This window comes from Pteropus alecto, unplaced genomic scaffold, assembly GCF_000325575.1.
Source record: "Pteropus alecto unplaced genomic scaffold, ASM32557v1 scaffold43, whole genome shotgun sequence".
NCBI lineage: Eukaryota > Metazoa > Chordata > Mammalia > Chiroptera > Pteropodidae > Pteropus > Pteropus alecto.
In genome coordinates, this window is record NW_006435764.1 from 303,978 (window position 1) to 319,100 (window position 15,123).

General features: G+C 65.5%; 2 protein-coding genes across 4 annotated transcripts; both read right to left on the reverse strand.

The window, feature by feature from the left end:
* Positions 1-5,097: 5,097 nt before the first annotated feature.
* Positions 5,098-7,473, reverse strand: CEND1 (cell cycle exit and neuronal differentiation 1). Of its 2 annotated transcripts, none has more exons than XM_006910960.3 (2): positions 7,345-7,473; positions 5,098-6,096 (listed from the first exon to the last, which is right to left on the reverse strand). In XM_006910960.3, the coding sequence occupies exon 2, from the start codon at positions 5,997-5,999 to the stop codon at positions 5,550-5,552; it is 450 nt and encodes a 149-aa protein (XP_006911022.1). In that variant the 5' UTR covers positions 6,000-6,096; positions 7,345-7,473; the 3' UTR covers positions 5,098-5,549. The 2 variants fall into 2 exon arrangements, with proteins under 2 accessions (XP_006911022.1, XP_015444193.1); XM_015588707.2 differs by lacking the exon at positions 7,345-7,473 and adding an exon at positions 7,183-7,321.
* Positions 7,474-7,780: 307 nt separating this feature from the next.
* SLC25A22 (solute carrier family 25 member 22) lies at positions 7,781-15,107 on the reverse strand. Of its 2 annotated transcripts, XM_025046358.1 has the most exons (10): positions 13,154-15,107; positions 12,058-12,198; positions 11,841-11,966; positions 11,625-11,680; positions 10,732-10,822; positions 10,064-10,182; positions 9,774-9,948; positions 9,538-9,692; positions 9,360-9,435; positions 7,781-9,285 (listed from the first exon to the last, which is right to left on the reverse strand). In XM_025046358.1, exons 2-10 carry the CDS (start codon positions 12,075-12,077, stop codon positions 9,132-9,134), a joined length of 972 nt encoding a protein of 323 aa, XP_024902126.1. In that variant the 5' UTR covers positions 12,078-12,198; positions 13,154-15,107; the 3' UTR covers positions 7,781-9,131. The 2 variants fall into 2 exon arrangements, with proteins under 2 accessions (XP_024902126.1, XP_006911023.1); XM_006910961.3 differs by lacking the exon at positions 13,154-15,107 and having other exon boundaries at positions 12,058-12,749.
* Positions 15,108-15,123: the final 16 nt, after the last annotated feature.

Consider the following 15,123-nt stretch of genomic DNA (forward strand, 5'->3'; position numbering starts at 1 on the left):
GCAGACGAGGCGACCCAGTGTGCGTGTCTGAGTGGGGCACACCCACACCCCCCAGTTAGGATTGTGGTCTGTTGCTGCTTCCCTGGGCTGCAGCCCCCAGCCCCGTGCACCCCTCCCAACCGTGCTGGCTGTCTGCCCCTTGGCCCCCACACTCTTTGTTCCCCACGCCCCTTGGTCCCCATGTCCCCACCCCCAACGGGTGAGGAGGGGCTTCTCCTTAGGCCCTGGGTTAGGGCTGACACCCGCAACTGACAGGCACACACCCGAGTAGGAACTGGCTGCAGGAAGCAGCTGGCAGGTAGCGCCTCCTGTCGGCAGAGCACAGGAGGGCCTCCCGGTGCCCGACAGGTCTGTGGCCAGCACCCAGCCTTGGGTGACGGTCTCCTGGAAAGGGTCAGGCCTGGGGCCTCCCCCACCAGGGCCTGTGTTAGGGTGTCCCACAGTCCTGCTGAGCCTCCCCCCAGGGCACTCACACAGGGTCACACCTCGGGGCCTGGGGCCTAGGGCTTACGTTCATGCCCTGCGTGGACAGCAGGGCGTCATCCGCGTACCGTTCGGGCACCTTCCCATCCCACGCCCAGTGCGCAGGTGCGGCAGGTGAAGTGGGGCTGGAGCTCGGGGCGGGGTAAGGAAGCCTTGAACCTAGCAGTTTGCATTTGTTTAGGGACCTGTGACGAGGTGTGTGAGGGGTCACAGGACACGGTGTCATGCACCAGTTAAAGGGTGGTTTCATTGCTGTCTCTGGAACTTCCTCACGCGGCGGGCCGTGGGCGTGTGAGTGGCGCCGGGCCCTGGACACCTGCTGCTGCTCCCCGAGTGGCTGGCGCCCCCCTCCACCTTCCCCCCTCCCCCCGCCTGGACAGCTCCTACCTGCACCATAAAGCCTGTGGGCACAAGAGCCACCGTCTGCCCGGTTCCCCCTTTCTGAGCACACCTCCGCACACAGGGTCACCCCGAGTGCCCCCCGTTATCCTGACTACTGGGTGGACCTTGGCTTTGGAGGCTGGGGCTAGGGTTCTTTCTCAGGGCGCGGTGTCATGGGCACCACCGGGTGGCCTGCGGCCCCGGTGCCCGGGTGTGTCTTCCCAGCAGGGCGAGGCCCCGACTCAGCCTTGAAGCCCCTGTGAATGATGCAGACTTGAACCAGGAGGGCAGAGGGGCAGGGGGCAGCCCGTGAAGTGGGGGCTTTCACCTCGGGGGCTGCTGCACATCTGCTGAGAGGACGGGACCGAGCAGCTGGCACCATCTGCCCCCTGGGCTGGCAGGGCCTCTCCAGAAGATGGCGGCAGGTGGGCGACAGTGGCATTTGTGGCCCGGAGTGGGGCTATGTGACAGGGAGGCGCGCCCCTCCCTGTGCCCAGGACATCAGGACAGGTGCGGTGGGTGCCTGGGAGGGTCCAGAGGAGGACTGAACGGGGTTTGTCTCAGACGTGCCTGCCGGCCGGCGGGAAAAAAAGAAACAACAGCCAACCTGCCGCCAGCCTTTGCTCCGGGTGACAGGCCGAGTCCCAGGAGTGTCACCTCAGCACTTTCTGCAGCCCCACAGGGCGTAAGCTGATCTCCTGGGTTGCAGTCTGTTGCTGCTTCCCTGGGTGGCAGTCCCCAGCCCTGCGCACCCCCCGACCGTGCTGGCGTGTCTGCCCCTTGCGGCAGGTGGCCCCTCACTCAGCAGACTTCAGACAGAGCATCGGCTCCACCTGGGCCACAGGCAGTAGACGGAGATGTCCAGGGAGCCAGTTGCTGGGGCGCAGGGAGCCTGTGCCTGCCCAGCCCTGGGACCACGTGTGAAGGGGCCTGGGGGAGGGGCAGCTAAAGGCCCAGGAGCCGGGCCTGGCACCAGCAGCCGGGTGGGGGCCGGCCGGTGAGTAGCCTGCCACCTCTGCCCCGTTGGAAAGGACATACTCTAGAGGATGCCCTGGCCTCGTGTCCACATCTGGCCGGGTCCTGAGGCAGCGGCCAGCCCTACCCCCCAGGCATACCTAGGATGCATTCCAGGGTGGGGTCCCCCAAGGAGGAATCACACACTCTTGGGGGAAGGAGGGGTGCTGGAGAGGAAACCAAAGTGGACCCCCACACACACGTTCTGCATCCTTGTACATGACACATGTTCCCTATGGAGCCCACCAGTGACACGACATATCATGACATGGGGACCGGGACCTAAGACGCTGGTGCGAGTGCTCAGAATGCAAACGCCGAGGGTGGAGGTCCCCGGGGAGTCAGCGTACACGAAGCCCTGGTGGGAGCGGGGCCCTCCTTGGACGGTGTCCTGGAGATGTGCTGCCCGCCTGGGTTTTCCAGTTTGCTGGCTGTCCCTGTCCGTCGGGCTTGGACTGGTAGTGCACACTTTTCACACCCCTAGTCCTTTATATATTGTATTTTGTTTTGACCTTAAAAGCAGTTTGGTAATAAAAATCATCTAAAGCAGCCTTAGGCAGCCCAAAGAGTGTTTTGTTTTTTTTTGGGGGGGGGAGTGTCCCTGTGTCACACGAGTTTAGGCACACAATGAAACAGACTGAGCGTGAGAACTCCACATGGGATCCTTCCGACCAAGAGTCCCAAAACTTACGTGGTCGAGGGGGCAATGGTGACATGTGACAAGCTCAGCCTTCTATAGTCAGGAGACGGAGTGAGAGGCAAGCTCACCGAGGAACGACGCTATTTGCAATGCAACGAAAGCTCAGTGCGCAAAGTGCACAAAGAAATCCTGCAAACGAATAAGACGCCAGTCTGTCCAACAGAAAAACACGAATGGCACCAACGGGGAAAACCGCAAAAGGCAAAACTCAAATGGCGAAGACCCTCGGGAAAAGGAATGCGTCAGGTCAGTGTGGATGACATCCCGGAGGCGGCGGCTGTCCCCGTGCAGACTGGCAAACTGTTTCGCCCCACGGCCGATCCCCGGGCAGGAGACGGGCAGCGGGCTGTCACGCGCACCGCGTGGCCCAGCACGCCCGGTGCCCGTCAGCCGAGGAGCCGAAAGCAGACTCGAACAGATGCGCGCACCCCACGCTCACGGCAGCATGAGTCATCGCGGCGGGAAGGGGGGAGCAGCCCACGTGTCCGTCAACAGATGGTGGACGCACGGAACATGGTCCATCCTGATAGTGGACTGTCACTCAGCCTTGAAGGGAAGGGAATTCCGCCCCCCGTGACAGCATGGCTGGGCCTCGAGGACATTGTGCTGAGTGAAATAAGCCAGACACGCAAGGCCCAAGGCTCTGCGATCCCTACGCGAGGTCCCTGGAGGAGCAAGATTCACAGAGAACAGGTGGTGGGTGTCAGGGGCTGGGCGGGGGAGTTTGGGGACAGAGTTCGAATTCTGTCAAATGAAGAGGGTCCTGGACATGGTGGTGGTGACAGCTGTACCACTGAGCTGTGCACTTAAACATTTGAAATAAAATGGTAAATTTTACGTGCTGTACATTTTACCACAAAAGAAAAAGAAAGATGCACACACGGTACCCACACCCCCCCGAGACACAGGCCCAAGGACGGTACACGGTCTGCATTACTGCTTTGTCTAAAGTTGCAAAAGTTTCAAAACCACCTCCACATCCCTTAATAGGGACTCAGTAAAAAGAGGTGGCGGTGTGGGTGGACTAGCACGGGACATCACGTTGAAGACAACAGCCTGTCACCTCCGCTTTCTCCCCAAGTCGCCCGAAATGTCAGAAGGGTGTTTGTGTTGCTTTGTTTTTAAGCTGCAAGCCACAGAATGAAGAGAGGGGCAGAGGAGCCAGGGCTGCAGAAGGGTGGCGAGCGCCCCGCCCCAGCCGAGTGTCCGCCGTGGCACCTGTGGGGCGGGCAGGCATGGGGCGGTCAGAGAGGAGGCTGCAGGACGTGGAGGAGGGCCTGGGCGGGGGTTGGGGTCTGTTCTGGATGTTTTCACTCCGAGGCGGCTCTCCGGGTCCTGAGATGCGGGTGCGCTGACAGGGCGTGTTACTCTGGGGGCGGATACAGGGACGACCGGAAAGGGACAATGCCCCCCGCCCCGCCCCGCCCTGCCAGACCAGCTTGAAGCCTGCTGTGGAGGTAGGGGCCCAGGGTGACAAAGCCCGCAGGGGCGACTCTGGGGCCCACCCAGGCTGACCCCAGCCCATGCCTTGAAAGCCCCACCCGCAGCTGGGGTGACAGGTGGGCCTGGCCAGCTGGACACCTATGACACCTCAGGGCGCTGTCTGTGGGAGGTGATGTGAGGAGAAAACGCCCCCCAGCTGGAGAGGCGAGGTCCCCAGCCCCGCCCCACAGCCTCGCTCCGTCCCGCGCCCTGCAGCCCCCCGTGTCCGACTAGGCCCAGGGCTGGCAGGAATGATGTGGCCATCGGGGAGGGCACAGAGCCGACCAGGGTCAAGGGCGCGGAGGTGGCAGGAAGGGCCAGTGAGCAGCATCCTTCCCGGGAAACGGGGCGGTATGGATATGGGGGTGACCCCCGCACCCCGACGGAGGCCCCTGCCTCTCCCAGCCACGTGCAGGTCAGGACGCCAGCCCAGCCTTTAGACAAGAGCGTTTATTGTAGACAGCCTCCACTCAGGCCCACTGGCCAACTGGCCAGGACAGGACAGGCATCAGGCGCCCGCCACCAGCCTCCCGAGCCTGGGCTGAGCCGGGGCTGCGCGGCACGGTCTGCCTGCAGGCGTGTGGGGCAGTGGAGGGGGCGACACCCACCAGGCGGCTCTACTCTACCCGTTATTGCATTTATACGCTTGTTAGACTCGAAGGCGGCGGTGAGGCAGGAGGGGCCCCCGCAGGGCTGGACGCAGCTGCGGGCACGTCCCCGACAGCCACCCCGCCCTGCCGGGCTCTCGGCTGCCCCCAGAACAGCTGCTGTGGGATGGGGCAGGGGCTCGGGGCAGGAAGCCAGGTGGCCCCTGCCTCAGGAATCCCCTGGAGCCACCAGCTGGAAAGTGGACTGCGGCAGCCCCTCCAGAGACTGGCCTTCGGGAGGTCTGTCTGCCCAGCTGGGGCGCAGATGACAGGCGGAAATGGTATGGAAGCTCTGCCGCTGTAACTGCCCACGACACGTCAGCCCTGCTGCAGTGGCCCCCCCAGACACCCCCCCATACAAGCTGCGAGCAAAGAGCAGAAGAGGGGGGGTGAAACAGCCACACCCTTTAATGTCCCCACACAGGGGCTGGGCCGGGTCAGAGCCCATCCCGGACCCCTGCCGACCTGGGGGCTCCCTCCCGTGCTGGGGGCCCCCGGGATCACTGGGGCCTCTCAGGACAGGCTGACACAGGAGCATCCCCCACTTCCATTGCCCCCCGGTGCCCTGTCCTTGAGCCCTCTGGCCGGTGTCAGCGCTCCACCCTGTGCTGCCCAGCACCCAAGCCCAGGCTCCTTCTGCCCCAGAGGGTGCAGGGGAAGCGCCGGGGGCCAGCCGGGGTCTGGCTTCCACTGCCCGGGCCTGTCCACCTCTCGGTCTGTGTGTACGTCTATACATGTGTTACCTGTGTACATATGGGCAGATAGCTGTATGTGAATTCGGCATGCACTAGACTCCCAAGGTCTGTACAGGGACTGGTGGACCCCCACCTGGGTACCAGCCATCATTTTTTTCGAGCCAGGAAGACCACACCAAGAATCAGGGCTACGGTTGCCACAGCCACCCCCCCAGCCACCAGCAGGGGGGTCAAGTTCTCGAAGGGGCAGGGACCTCGGCCCCCTGGGCCCTCACTGGGGGCCTCGTCTTCCTCAGCCCCATCTCCAGGGCCCTTGGGCTCAGGGGTGGCACTGGGGCTGCTGGGGGCCGCGGGGGCTGGCTTCAGGTTGCTGTGGTTGTTGAGAAGGGCGGGGTCTGCCTTGCCCGGAGTCTTCTTGGCAGGTGGTGGGGCGGGGCCCGCCGGCAGCTCCTGCTTCTCCACTTGGGCCTCTTTCTTCCCAGGCTTGGCTGAGGGGGCTTTCCCGTCTGTGGTGGGGGGGCCTCTGACCTCTGCACCAGCCTGGGGCACCTTGGTCTCGGGCTTGGGGCTGCTGGCCGACTTCCCGCGGGACTCCATGGTGGCGGTGCTGGCAGGCTGTGTGGGGCGTGTGTGGACAGGCAGGTGGCTGGACCACAGCAGCTCAGGACAGCTCGGCTCTGGGCATTACATGGGCCTGGAGGGAGACACAATGAAGCCCTCCTGTCCAGCCCCCACCGCCTCGTCCCTATAGAGACACAGCCCAGTTCGTTAGACCCCCAGCTTAGAATCTCCCTCTTCCAAGGCCTAGTCCCCAACCACTCCCTGAGGACCCCTCCAACCACACAGGCAGGGGCTACGGGCCCCGCACAGGCTGGGGGGACCGGGGATGGAACCATCACACTGACCCCGAGCGGGATGGCCCTACAGGAGGTGAGAGCCCGCCCAGCCCTGAAAAGGGCCTGCGGTCAGGGGAGACGGCCAGCGGCCAGCGTGGGCCTGGGCGGAGCCGACCCTGTACCTTTCTAAGGAGGGGACTGGGTCCAAGTGGAGGGGGCAGGGCGGGGTGGGAACCTGGTACTGGGCTCTCTGGTGCTGGCGAGGGGGTGGGGAGTGGGCCCAAGGCCACCAGGACCTGGATGTGACAAACCTGAGGTGCCTCCCCAGGAGGCTGGAGAGGCCAGGAGAGGAGTGACAGGCCTCTGCTTCCCCGCAAGCCATCTGTCCCTCCCTAGCTCCTGGCCTCACCTGCTTCAGCTCAAGGGCAGGATGTCCTTGCTGAGCCAGAGGCTGCACCTACCTCTGGGGCGGAGGGGACACCTGGCGTTAACCTGGGGTGGGCACATACCCTGTCAATCAGCCGGAGCATCTGGGCCAGGCAGGAGATGGGGGTGTGTTTGTAGGAGAGGCCTGGCCCTGGTACTTAACGTCCAGGGTGGGGGGCAGGGGGGGATGGACAGGCACCTAGCCACCCAGGCCTGAGTCATCTCTCTCTGCAAACCTAGACACCACCTGTCTGCCTTTCCCCCTGGGAGGGTGGGACACTCCCGCCCAGGGTAGAGGGCCCATGGCAGCCCAGGTTCCTCACCCTGGCCAGGCACACTAACCACATGGAAGGTCACCTGAAGGTCACATCATGGGGGGGTGTCCCAGTGAGAGGCCCAGCTGCTGGCCCACTTCCCAGGGAGCCCCAGCAGCACCTCACCCGCTGCCATTCTGGAGGGGCACCCAGCTGCGGGGCATCGCGTTTGCAAAGAGTAGGTGGTCTGCTTCCCCCACCTACCCTCCGTTGTTTTTAGCTCCACACTGACGTCACCAGGCTGTCCCCTCCCCCTCTCCAGGGCTGCTGTGCTTGGGAGTGATGACCTTCAAGGTGGGGAACTGTCCCGGTGCCCCCATCCAGCCCCGGCCCCAGGCCGCGGAGCCCCCGCCCCAGCCGCCTTACGCTGCTGCTCGCGGCTGCTCCTGGCGCTCCCACCTCCGCGCTGCGCGCTCTCCGCGGGCCGGGCGGGCAGCGGGCTGCGGTGCGGCTGCGGACCGGGAGTTTCCCACAATGCAGTGCTGCCGGCGCAGGAAGTGGGTGCGGGGCCGCATCAGCTCGGGCTCCGCCCTCCGTCTGGCGCCGCGGCTCCGCCTTTAATCTCACAGGCGGTTTAGGGCTGAGGAGGCGACGCACTCGGGCTGCCTTTCCTGCGCCCGCATCCCAGACTGCGCGGTTGTCAGGAGGCGGTGCCTTCCAGGGTCCCTCCCGGCCAAGGCGCCCGTCGGTGGGCGGACATGCAGACCCAGGTCTGCACAGGTGAAGCCAGAGGTGGACCTCATAACAGGGCCCAGGGAACTGCCCTTCCCCCTGCCCCTAACAGAGTCTCAGAGAGGAGGCGTCTACTTAGAATATTTATTTACCTTCTTACATGACAAGACACAAAAAGTCACTTCTTAAAACTCTTCAAAAGAAAAAAATATAAATCTGTAAGCAGCAGCAGCAGCTTCCAAGGTACAGATGTGGTGGGAGTAACCGGGAACTGGGGGCCAGGCCTGAGCCCCAGGTAGTGTCGCTGGGAGGGGCTTCCTAGGAGGGGGCCTGCGTGGGGGATCACAGCACCGGCACGTCAGGACCAATCAACAACACGATCACGTGGCAGGGGAGGGGCGAGCCTGCTTCGATTCACAACATGGAGGAGTCCGGAGGCTGGGGCGCAGCTGTCCAGGGTGCAGTCAGGGCCCGGAAGGGGCAGCTCCTGGCCTGGCCCCTGCAAGCTGGGCAGGTGCCCCCTGGCTCCACGCCGGTCTTCATGCCTGCCCTACCCCCGGGCCAATCCCGGACCCTGGACAGGGGTCTCAGGAGAGGGTCAGCAAGAGGGGCCAGGCCAGAGCAATAAATACCAGGCCGGGGTGAGCGGGAAGCTAGGGCACACGTGACACACACTTACACTCACTCACACACACACGCACACACACGCACGCTGCCCGGCCATGGGGGAGGGCAAGCAGTGCCCCCACAGCCCTGTTCCGGGGGAGCCCGGGCAGCTGAGGGCTGGTGGGCACCACGGGCTTCTCCGCATTTGCTTGTACACATGGACCTCACGCGCTCTGGGCCCCCCTGCCTGGGGTGGGGCAGCAGGGCCCACCAGGAGGGATGCTGGGTCCCACGGTTGGGGGCGTTCCCTGGGAATCAGAATACGGTGTGTCCCCCAGTCTGGGATTCTTGGCTCAATATGGGGGTAGGAGACCCCAATCCTCCTGCAAGGCCGGCTGAAGTGCGGGCAGCAGCAGGGGCTGGACCGACGGACGGAGGGCTGGGCAGAGCCACTTGTGCTCGACAAGTTAATAAATAGGTTTGTGCAGGGCCCCCTGTGTGGACGAGGGGCCGTGCCTTGGGGACGGGCTGGTAGCCTGGAGGGGATGGTCCAGCTTGGCCAGCCCACGCCTGGGGGCCCCCAGCCCAGAGACCAGCTCTGATCCTGGGGGCGTTCGGGTCAGGCGGGAGCTGGGGCAGGGCTGGCTCCAGGAATGTAAAGATTTCTGAGATTTCTACATAAATAAGACATTGATCCCAGTGGCGGTGCAGGCAGGACCCCTTGGGGTCCGTGTGTGTGGACCCTGCACCCTTTCCTCTGCCCCGCATCTATGTGGGGAGGGGTGGGCAAGACTTCTCCTTGCTCGGTCGTGGGCAGCCGTCCGGCCCCTACCCCGCTCTGGTCTCGCTTGCTGTGAGTGTGGGGCGGCCCAGGCTCAGGGCTGGGGGCGCTGCAGCAGCCCCAGCAGCGTCTCCCCGATACCCAAGAAGTAGACCACCTGTGCGATGCCGAACAGCGGGGCGATGACCAGCGCACGGCAGTACGCACCCTTCAGGAAGGCCGACGGGCCCTCGTGCCGCAAGATCTTCCTGTGGGGACAGGGCGTCAGAGCAGGTGGTGGCCCCCCCCCGCCCCACAGCCGCCCCCGTCAGGCCTCACTCACCTGGCGCAGTCCAGGAACCCCGAGTAGGTGTCCTCGTTGACCCCACGCTGGAGCGACTGAAGCCGAGTCTTTACAACTGCAGGGTGCGGGCGGGTGTGTCAGCATGGGGTCCACTGTCCTCCAGCCCCACCCCCTAAGTCGCCTGCCCCCGGCCTGCGGCCCAGGCCCACACACTGACCGTCGCAGGGGTTGACAGCCACAGCAGCCGCACTCCCGGCCACACAGCCGGCCAGGAAGGACACATAGAAGGGAGACTTCTCCCCAGATGCCGGCTGGCCCATCTGGTTCAGGTTGGCAAAGAGGGGAAAGTAGACGATGGAGAAGGGGACGTCCCTGCAGGAAGGAGGTGGCAGTGACCAGAAGGTGTGGGGCAGCCGGTGGGCCTCCCTCCTCCAGCACCCCCATCGCCCCCACCTGAGCAGCGTGGCCCCTAGTCCCTTGTAGAGGCCGGCAAGGCCACGGCTCTGGAGCAGGTCCCGGGCAAGCTGGGTGGCTGTGGGCCGTGCGACAGCTGGAGCCTCTGCCGGGGGCTGGGCGCCCCCCTGCGTTGAGAGCTGGGCCTGGGTGGCCAGTATCTTCTTCTGGGCAGCTGGGAAGGAAAAGGACAGGCCTGCTGGCTCTCCCTCCAAGGACAAGGTCAGGGCAGGGCACGGGGGTCCGGCTGCTGCCACAGCACGGTTCTCCCCCTTCCCTGAAAGCCTCACCAATGCGGCCTGCGTCCTGGAGCTGGATCTTCAGCATCTCCATGGGGGTGGTCACGATCACCTGGCAGGTGCCAGCCCCGCAGCCCGCCAGCATCTCCTTCAGCAGCGTCAGCTTCTGCCTGCAGAGCGGGGAGGGGCCGCAGGGAAGTCAGAGGTCCCTGCCACCCAGGCAGCTGCCCTTCGCGAGTGGGTGTGAAGGGGGCTGGCGGCAGTGGAGGCTAACGCGGCCTTGTGGGGGTATGGCGCCCCTCTGCCTCAGACACCCCTCCAGCAACGGGCACCGAGCCTGACACACAGATGGCCCCCCAGCAGGACCTGGAAAGGGGGGCTGGGCTGTTCTCGAGCAGAAAGAGGTAGAGAAACTGGGGTTCTGAAGTGCCCCAAGGGGCAACGCTTTTACCCCACCCTCTGGTGACACAGGAAAGATGGTCTGTACCCCCAAATCTCAGCCTACGAGGGGCAGCTGGGGCCAAGGACCTCTGGCGTCCTGAGCACCAGCGACTCACTGTCTGCTTCACCCCTCCCAGTGCGGGGAGGGCAGGATGAGCAGCAGGAGGCCCCACAAGGTCAAGGTGAGGACAGGCAGAGCCTCCGTCCTTCGTCTGGAAGCACAGACCCCTCCCCATTGACCTTGGGTCCCAGCAGCTGGGCAGGGCCAAGCCCCTCACCCGTCCTTGGAGAGCTGATATCGGAAGAAGTCGTTGGCTGCCAGCTTGATGGCCTTCTCGGGGGTAACGAGGGTCAGGTTCACAGCAGCCCCTGTGAGGCCCGTGGGGGACACAGGCGGATCAGAGGCCCGGGTTGGGGGAGGCTCTCGGCCAGCACCAGCCTCCCAGCTGGCAAAGCCCTGCCCCAGTCACTCGCTGGCCGCCGCCTCCTGCCCTCTCACCCACATCTGTGCCAGGCGGGGGCGGGGCCCAGGCGGGGACAGGGAGCCTCCCCCCCTCCGGGCACTTATGACCCTCTCACTCCCGCCAAGTGGGCTTCCCTGAGGACAGAAGGTGCCCTCAGTGGCGGGGGCACTGAGGGCCAACATAGGTGAAGGCAGGTGTCCGGCCCGCTGGGGTCAGAGTCGGAGGGAGGCAGGGCAAGCCCCTCTAGGTGCTGAGGGCGCCGGGCTGCACAGCGTCTGGGCAAATCCAGGCTTGGGGACCTCCTAAGCTGCTTTGCAGCCACGCTCCACCCCGCCCCCACCCCATCTCCCAGCACAGATGCGGTCCTGCCTGTCCCAGAAGGCTGGGGAGGAAGCAGCAGCCACCTGGCAACACAGCGTCCTCCCATGCTGGGCGCTGGGGGACGGGGACGATGGCCAGGAAGGGGAGATGCTGAGAACTGCCACCCCCCACAGATCCCACCCCATCGCCCGTCCCCTTCCAGCACCGGGGCTGGGCTGACGGCCCCCAGTTCTGGTGCAGCCAGCCCCCCGGGACACGTCCACTCATGCACCCAGCCCAGACTTGCAGCCCTACTCTGCCTTCCCGCCCACCTCCCGCCCACGACGGCCAGACCCCTCTGAAGCCGCCCAGGGTGCCACCCAGGCCGGCCCCTGCCCGAGCCTCACCGCGGTACATGCCGAAGTAGCCCTCCGAGCGGATGGTCTTGACGAGGCAGTCAGACCTGCAGCCAAGGGCCGGGGTGAGCGAGGGGGGCAGCCGGGGGCCCAGCCAGGGAGTTCCCAGGCCTGGCGGCCCTCAGCGGCCCTCAGCGGCCCTTTTTGTTAAGCGGGAGCAGGACGCAGGAGTCCGAGCCTCCCCCGTCACACGCCGCGCACACTCACATGCTGGTGTACATGCGCTGGCCATTCTGCTGGTTCTGCAGCCGGGTCTTGGCCAGGTCGATGGGGAACACACAGGTGACCCCAATCAGCCCGGCAATGCCACCATTGATGAGCTTGGCTGGCAGACTGTGTGGACAGAGGGGGTGTCAGGACCTGTCGGCCACAGGGCAGGAGTGGGGTAGGGTAGGCCGCGACCCAAAGCAGGGTTACTTCTGACCTGATCTGCTTATCAGCCATCTAACTCGAGGGCACCCAGGTAGGAGTGAGGAGGTGGCGCCGGGCCGAGCGGCAGGCGAGCGGGCGGGGCCGGTGGGGAGGGGTGGTCCTCCACCAGCCAGGGATTGCAGGGTGGTGTGTCCTAGAGGGAAGAGGGGACCGGAGTCAGGGGGGTGGGGCGCAGTGCTCAGAGGCACAGCCGAGGAACGAGCACCCGGGTCTCCCCGCGGGCCGGGCCGCGGCATCACCGTGAGCAGGGGCGCAGCCAGGGAGAAGATGCCGGCCACCAGCTTTCCCCTCAAGGGCCCCCGCGGTGCAGCGTCCTCCGCGGCTGGCTCACGCTTGCTCACGCTCACCGGCACAGGGCTGCTTTTAAAGGGCCAGGCGCGGGGGCAGTGGGGGCGGGTGTTGGCGGCCGCGCTGGCAGGACCGGATGATGTGCCAGCTGAGGCACCTCGGCCCTGGACCGGGCTGCAGCGACCTCCCACCCTTGAGCAGAGGCGGCGCGAAGATTCTCTTTAGGAAGGCGCTCCTTCCCAGCACCCCGGGACCCCCTACCTGGGCTCAGCTCACAGCTGCCCAGGTAGACACTGCCACCTCAGGTGCAGCCCCCACTGCAGAGGCAACTCCACGCTGGACCCCCGGAAGCCCCCTTTCCTCAGAGAAGCACGCTTCTCACCCACTCAGCCCTGCCCCTGCCCCAGCCCTCCCAGACAGACACACAAGGACCGGGACCGGCACCTCTGGCAGCCGCGGGGGTGTGTGGGGCACAGGGGCGGGGTGGCTGGGGGGTGGACATCCAGCCATCCAGCCCGACCTGCTGAGGCCCCTGCAGTCGGTTCTACATCGACTCCAGGATGGGGCGAAGGGCCCTCTCACGAGCATGGGGCTGGGGAACTGGGCCAGCCTCATGGGCCTCCCAGAGTCCTGGGGCCCCCGGCCAGCTGTCACCATTCACACCCGGAGACTGCCCCCCAGGGTCACCCGGCTGGCTCACACCCCAGTTCCTCTGAAGACCGGTGACCTTCCCAGGGAGGCAGCCCCTCCCTGTCCGCCACCGTCTCTGCCACCCCGTCTCTGCCACCCCATCGGCTCACCAGAGAGGTGCACAGAACTCCTCCTCAGAGAGCACAGCCTGCGGGCTCCCGAGACAGAACATCTAGTGGCTGAGGGAGGTGTGGCCATGGGGACTGGCCACGGGATTGGCCACGGGGATTGGCCTCCAGGCGGGGCGGGGCGGGGGACGACTTTCTCTTTCATTTTGGGCGGCTGGGGTCCCCACTGCCGCAGCCGCAGCCGCAGCCGCAGCCTTGCAAGAAGGTATGGGAAGGAGGGAAGGAGTGTGGCAGCTCCCGGGAGGCCGGGCCCCGCTGTGGCAACCCTCAGTCCACAGGGAAGTGGGTCCGACTCAGGACTCAGGCTGACCCAGCCAGGTGAGGCCACCCGCCCACGAGGACATCAGCCCCTGGCCACCTGGCCTCCTGCCGCCCCATAGGTTCCTGTCTGCAGCTTGCAGTCTGCCTGTCTGGGTGCCCAGGCCCCCTGTGGGCCTCTGCTGGGGAATGGGTGCTGTGGGGTGCCAGTGAGTCAGGGCCCACTCGTGTCTGTGGGTCCCATGTGTCCACTGGGGGAAAGTGCAATTCAGGGAGACTTGGCACAGAGCAGGGGGGACAGTCCTGCCCACTGGAGAGGCCAGGGAAGGAGTGCTTGCCGCCCACAGGCCTGCTCGCGGGGCGGGTCCAGAGTTCACGGGGACTGTGCTCCGAGAGCCCCGCCCTGCCCAGCCAAGCCCCCCACACACGCTGGGCCTCAGTACCAGCTTCTCTGTGCTGCAGCCTGCAGAGAAGTCTGACCTCTGAACTTTAACCTGACCTTGCCCTCCCCATAGCAGGTGCAGACTGGCCACAGCCAGCTCTTCCATGGCCCTGCCAGGCCCCTCCACCCTCCACGCTGGACCCTGGACCCTGGGCCCTTGCGGCCAGGGTCTGCACCCACGCTCTAGTCTCCGAGTCTAGCCCTGCCCTCTGGGGGCGGAATGAAACCTGTCTCCTGAGCATCTCCAGACCCTACCCAGAGGACGGGGGTCCTAGAAGGCAGACGGACTATCTAAGGTGGGGAGGGGAGCAGCTGTCCCAGGACAAGAGGCAGGTCCAGAGACCCCAGGCCTGAGAAGATAGCCAGCCCTGGGCCCCCAGGCACAAGCTGCAGGCTGGAGGGGGGAGGTGGGGCCAGGAACACTGGGACCCTGCCTGGGAAGACTGGAGGGGGTCCTCTGGACCCTGAACTCCCCACCCCCGTTTTCTGTCCTTACTTCATGGCTCCCACTCCTTGCTTATGATACAGCTGTAGAGAGCCTTCCCCAGCATCCCATGTTGTCATAGAAACCAAGCAATTCCAGCCAGGAGAAGCCCTGGGCTGGCAACCTTCACTGTCCACCCCTCCGCTCCGCGCCAGGTAAACGGAGGGGCAGGTAGGCTGTGGACAGCGCCAGCCAGAGACCACCCACAGGACCATGTTGCTGCTTCCAGACCTCCAGGCAAAAACTCCCATAAATAAAGCCGCTAAGCTCTCCCACCCCCAAGAAAAGCGAGAGGGGCGAGACTGAGTCTGGGCCTGGCCAGTCGCTCACCCCTCCATCTCCCCCAGTCCCTTCCCCCTGGGGAGGCGCTTTCTGTCCTGTCGGCCAGAGGGGCCCTAACCCGCGGACAAAGGAGGCACGGGTGGGGGCTGCGGGCTCCTCAGAGGCCGGTTCAGCTCCCTGTCCTGCAGGAGCGCGTCCGGACGGCCCCCGACAACCACGCTGTGCCCCGCCAGGCGGCGGCGACTCCGGCCACACACGTGTCCACACACGTCCGGCGCGGACCCACGTGTCCCACCTCCCCGCCAGCCTGGCCTCCGCTCCTCGGGCTCCGGTCCTACGCTCCCGTTCCGCGGGGACACGTGTGCGTGGGGAGCGCGCCCGCCACCGCCCGGGGCCGAGCACGGCCTCCCACACCCGGCGGCAGCGGATCCGAGCATCTGCCGCACCGGGCGCGGCCGGAGCCGCCTTGTCCGGGCGGTTGTCACC

Excerpts from the sequence above, each read along its gene's own strand:
- SLC25A22 (XM_025046358.1), bottom strand. The coding sequence starts at position 12,077 with ATGGCTGATAAGCAGATCAG. Across the intron at positions 11,681-11,840 it reads CAGCGCATGTACACCAGCAT|GTCTGACTGCCTCGTCAAGA; the intron begins GTGAGTGTGCGC and ends CCTTGGCTGCAG. Across the intron at positions 9,286-9,359 it reads GGGTTCCTGGACTGCGCCAG|GAAGATCTTGCGGCACGAGG; the intron begins GTGAGTGAGGCC and ends CTGTCCCCACAG.
- CEND1 (XM_006910960.3), bottom strand. The coding sequence starts at position 5,999 with ATGGAGTCCCGCGGGAAGTCGGCCAGCAGCCCCAAGCCCGAGACCAAG.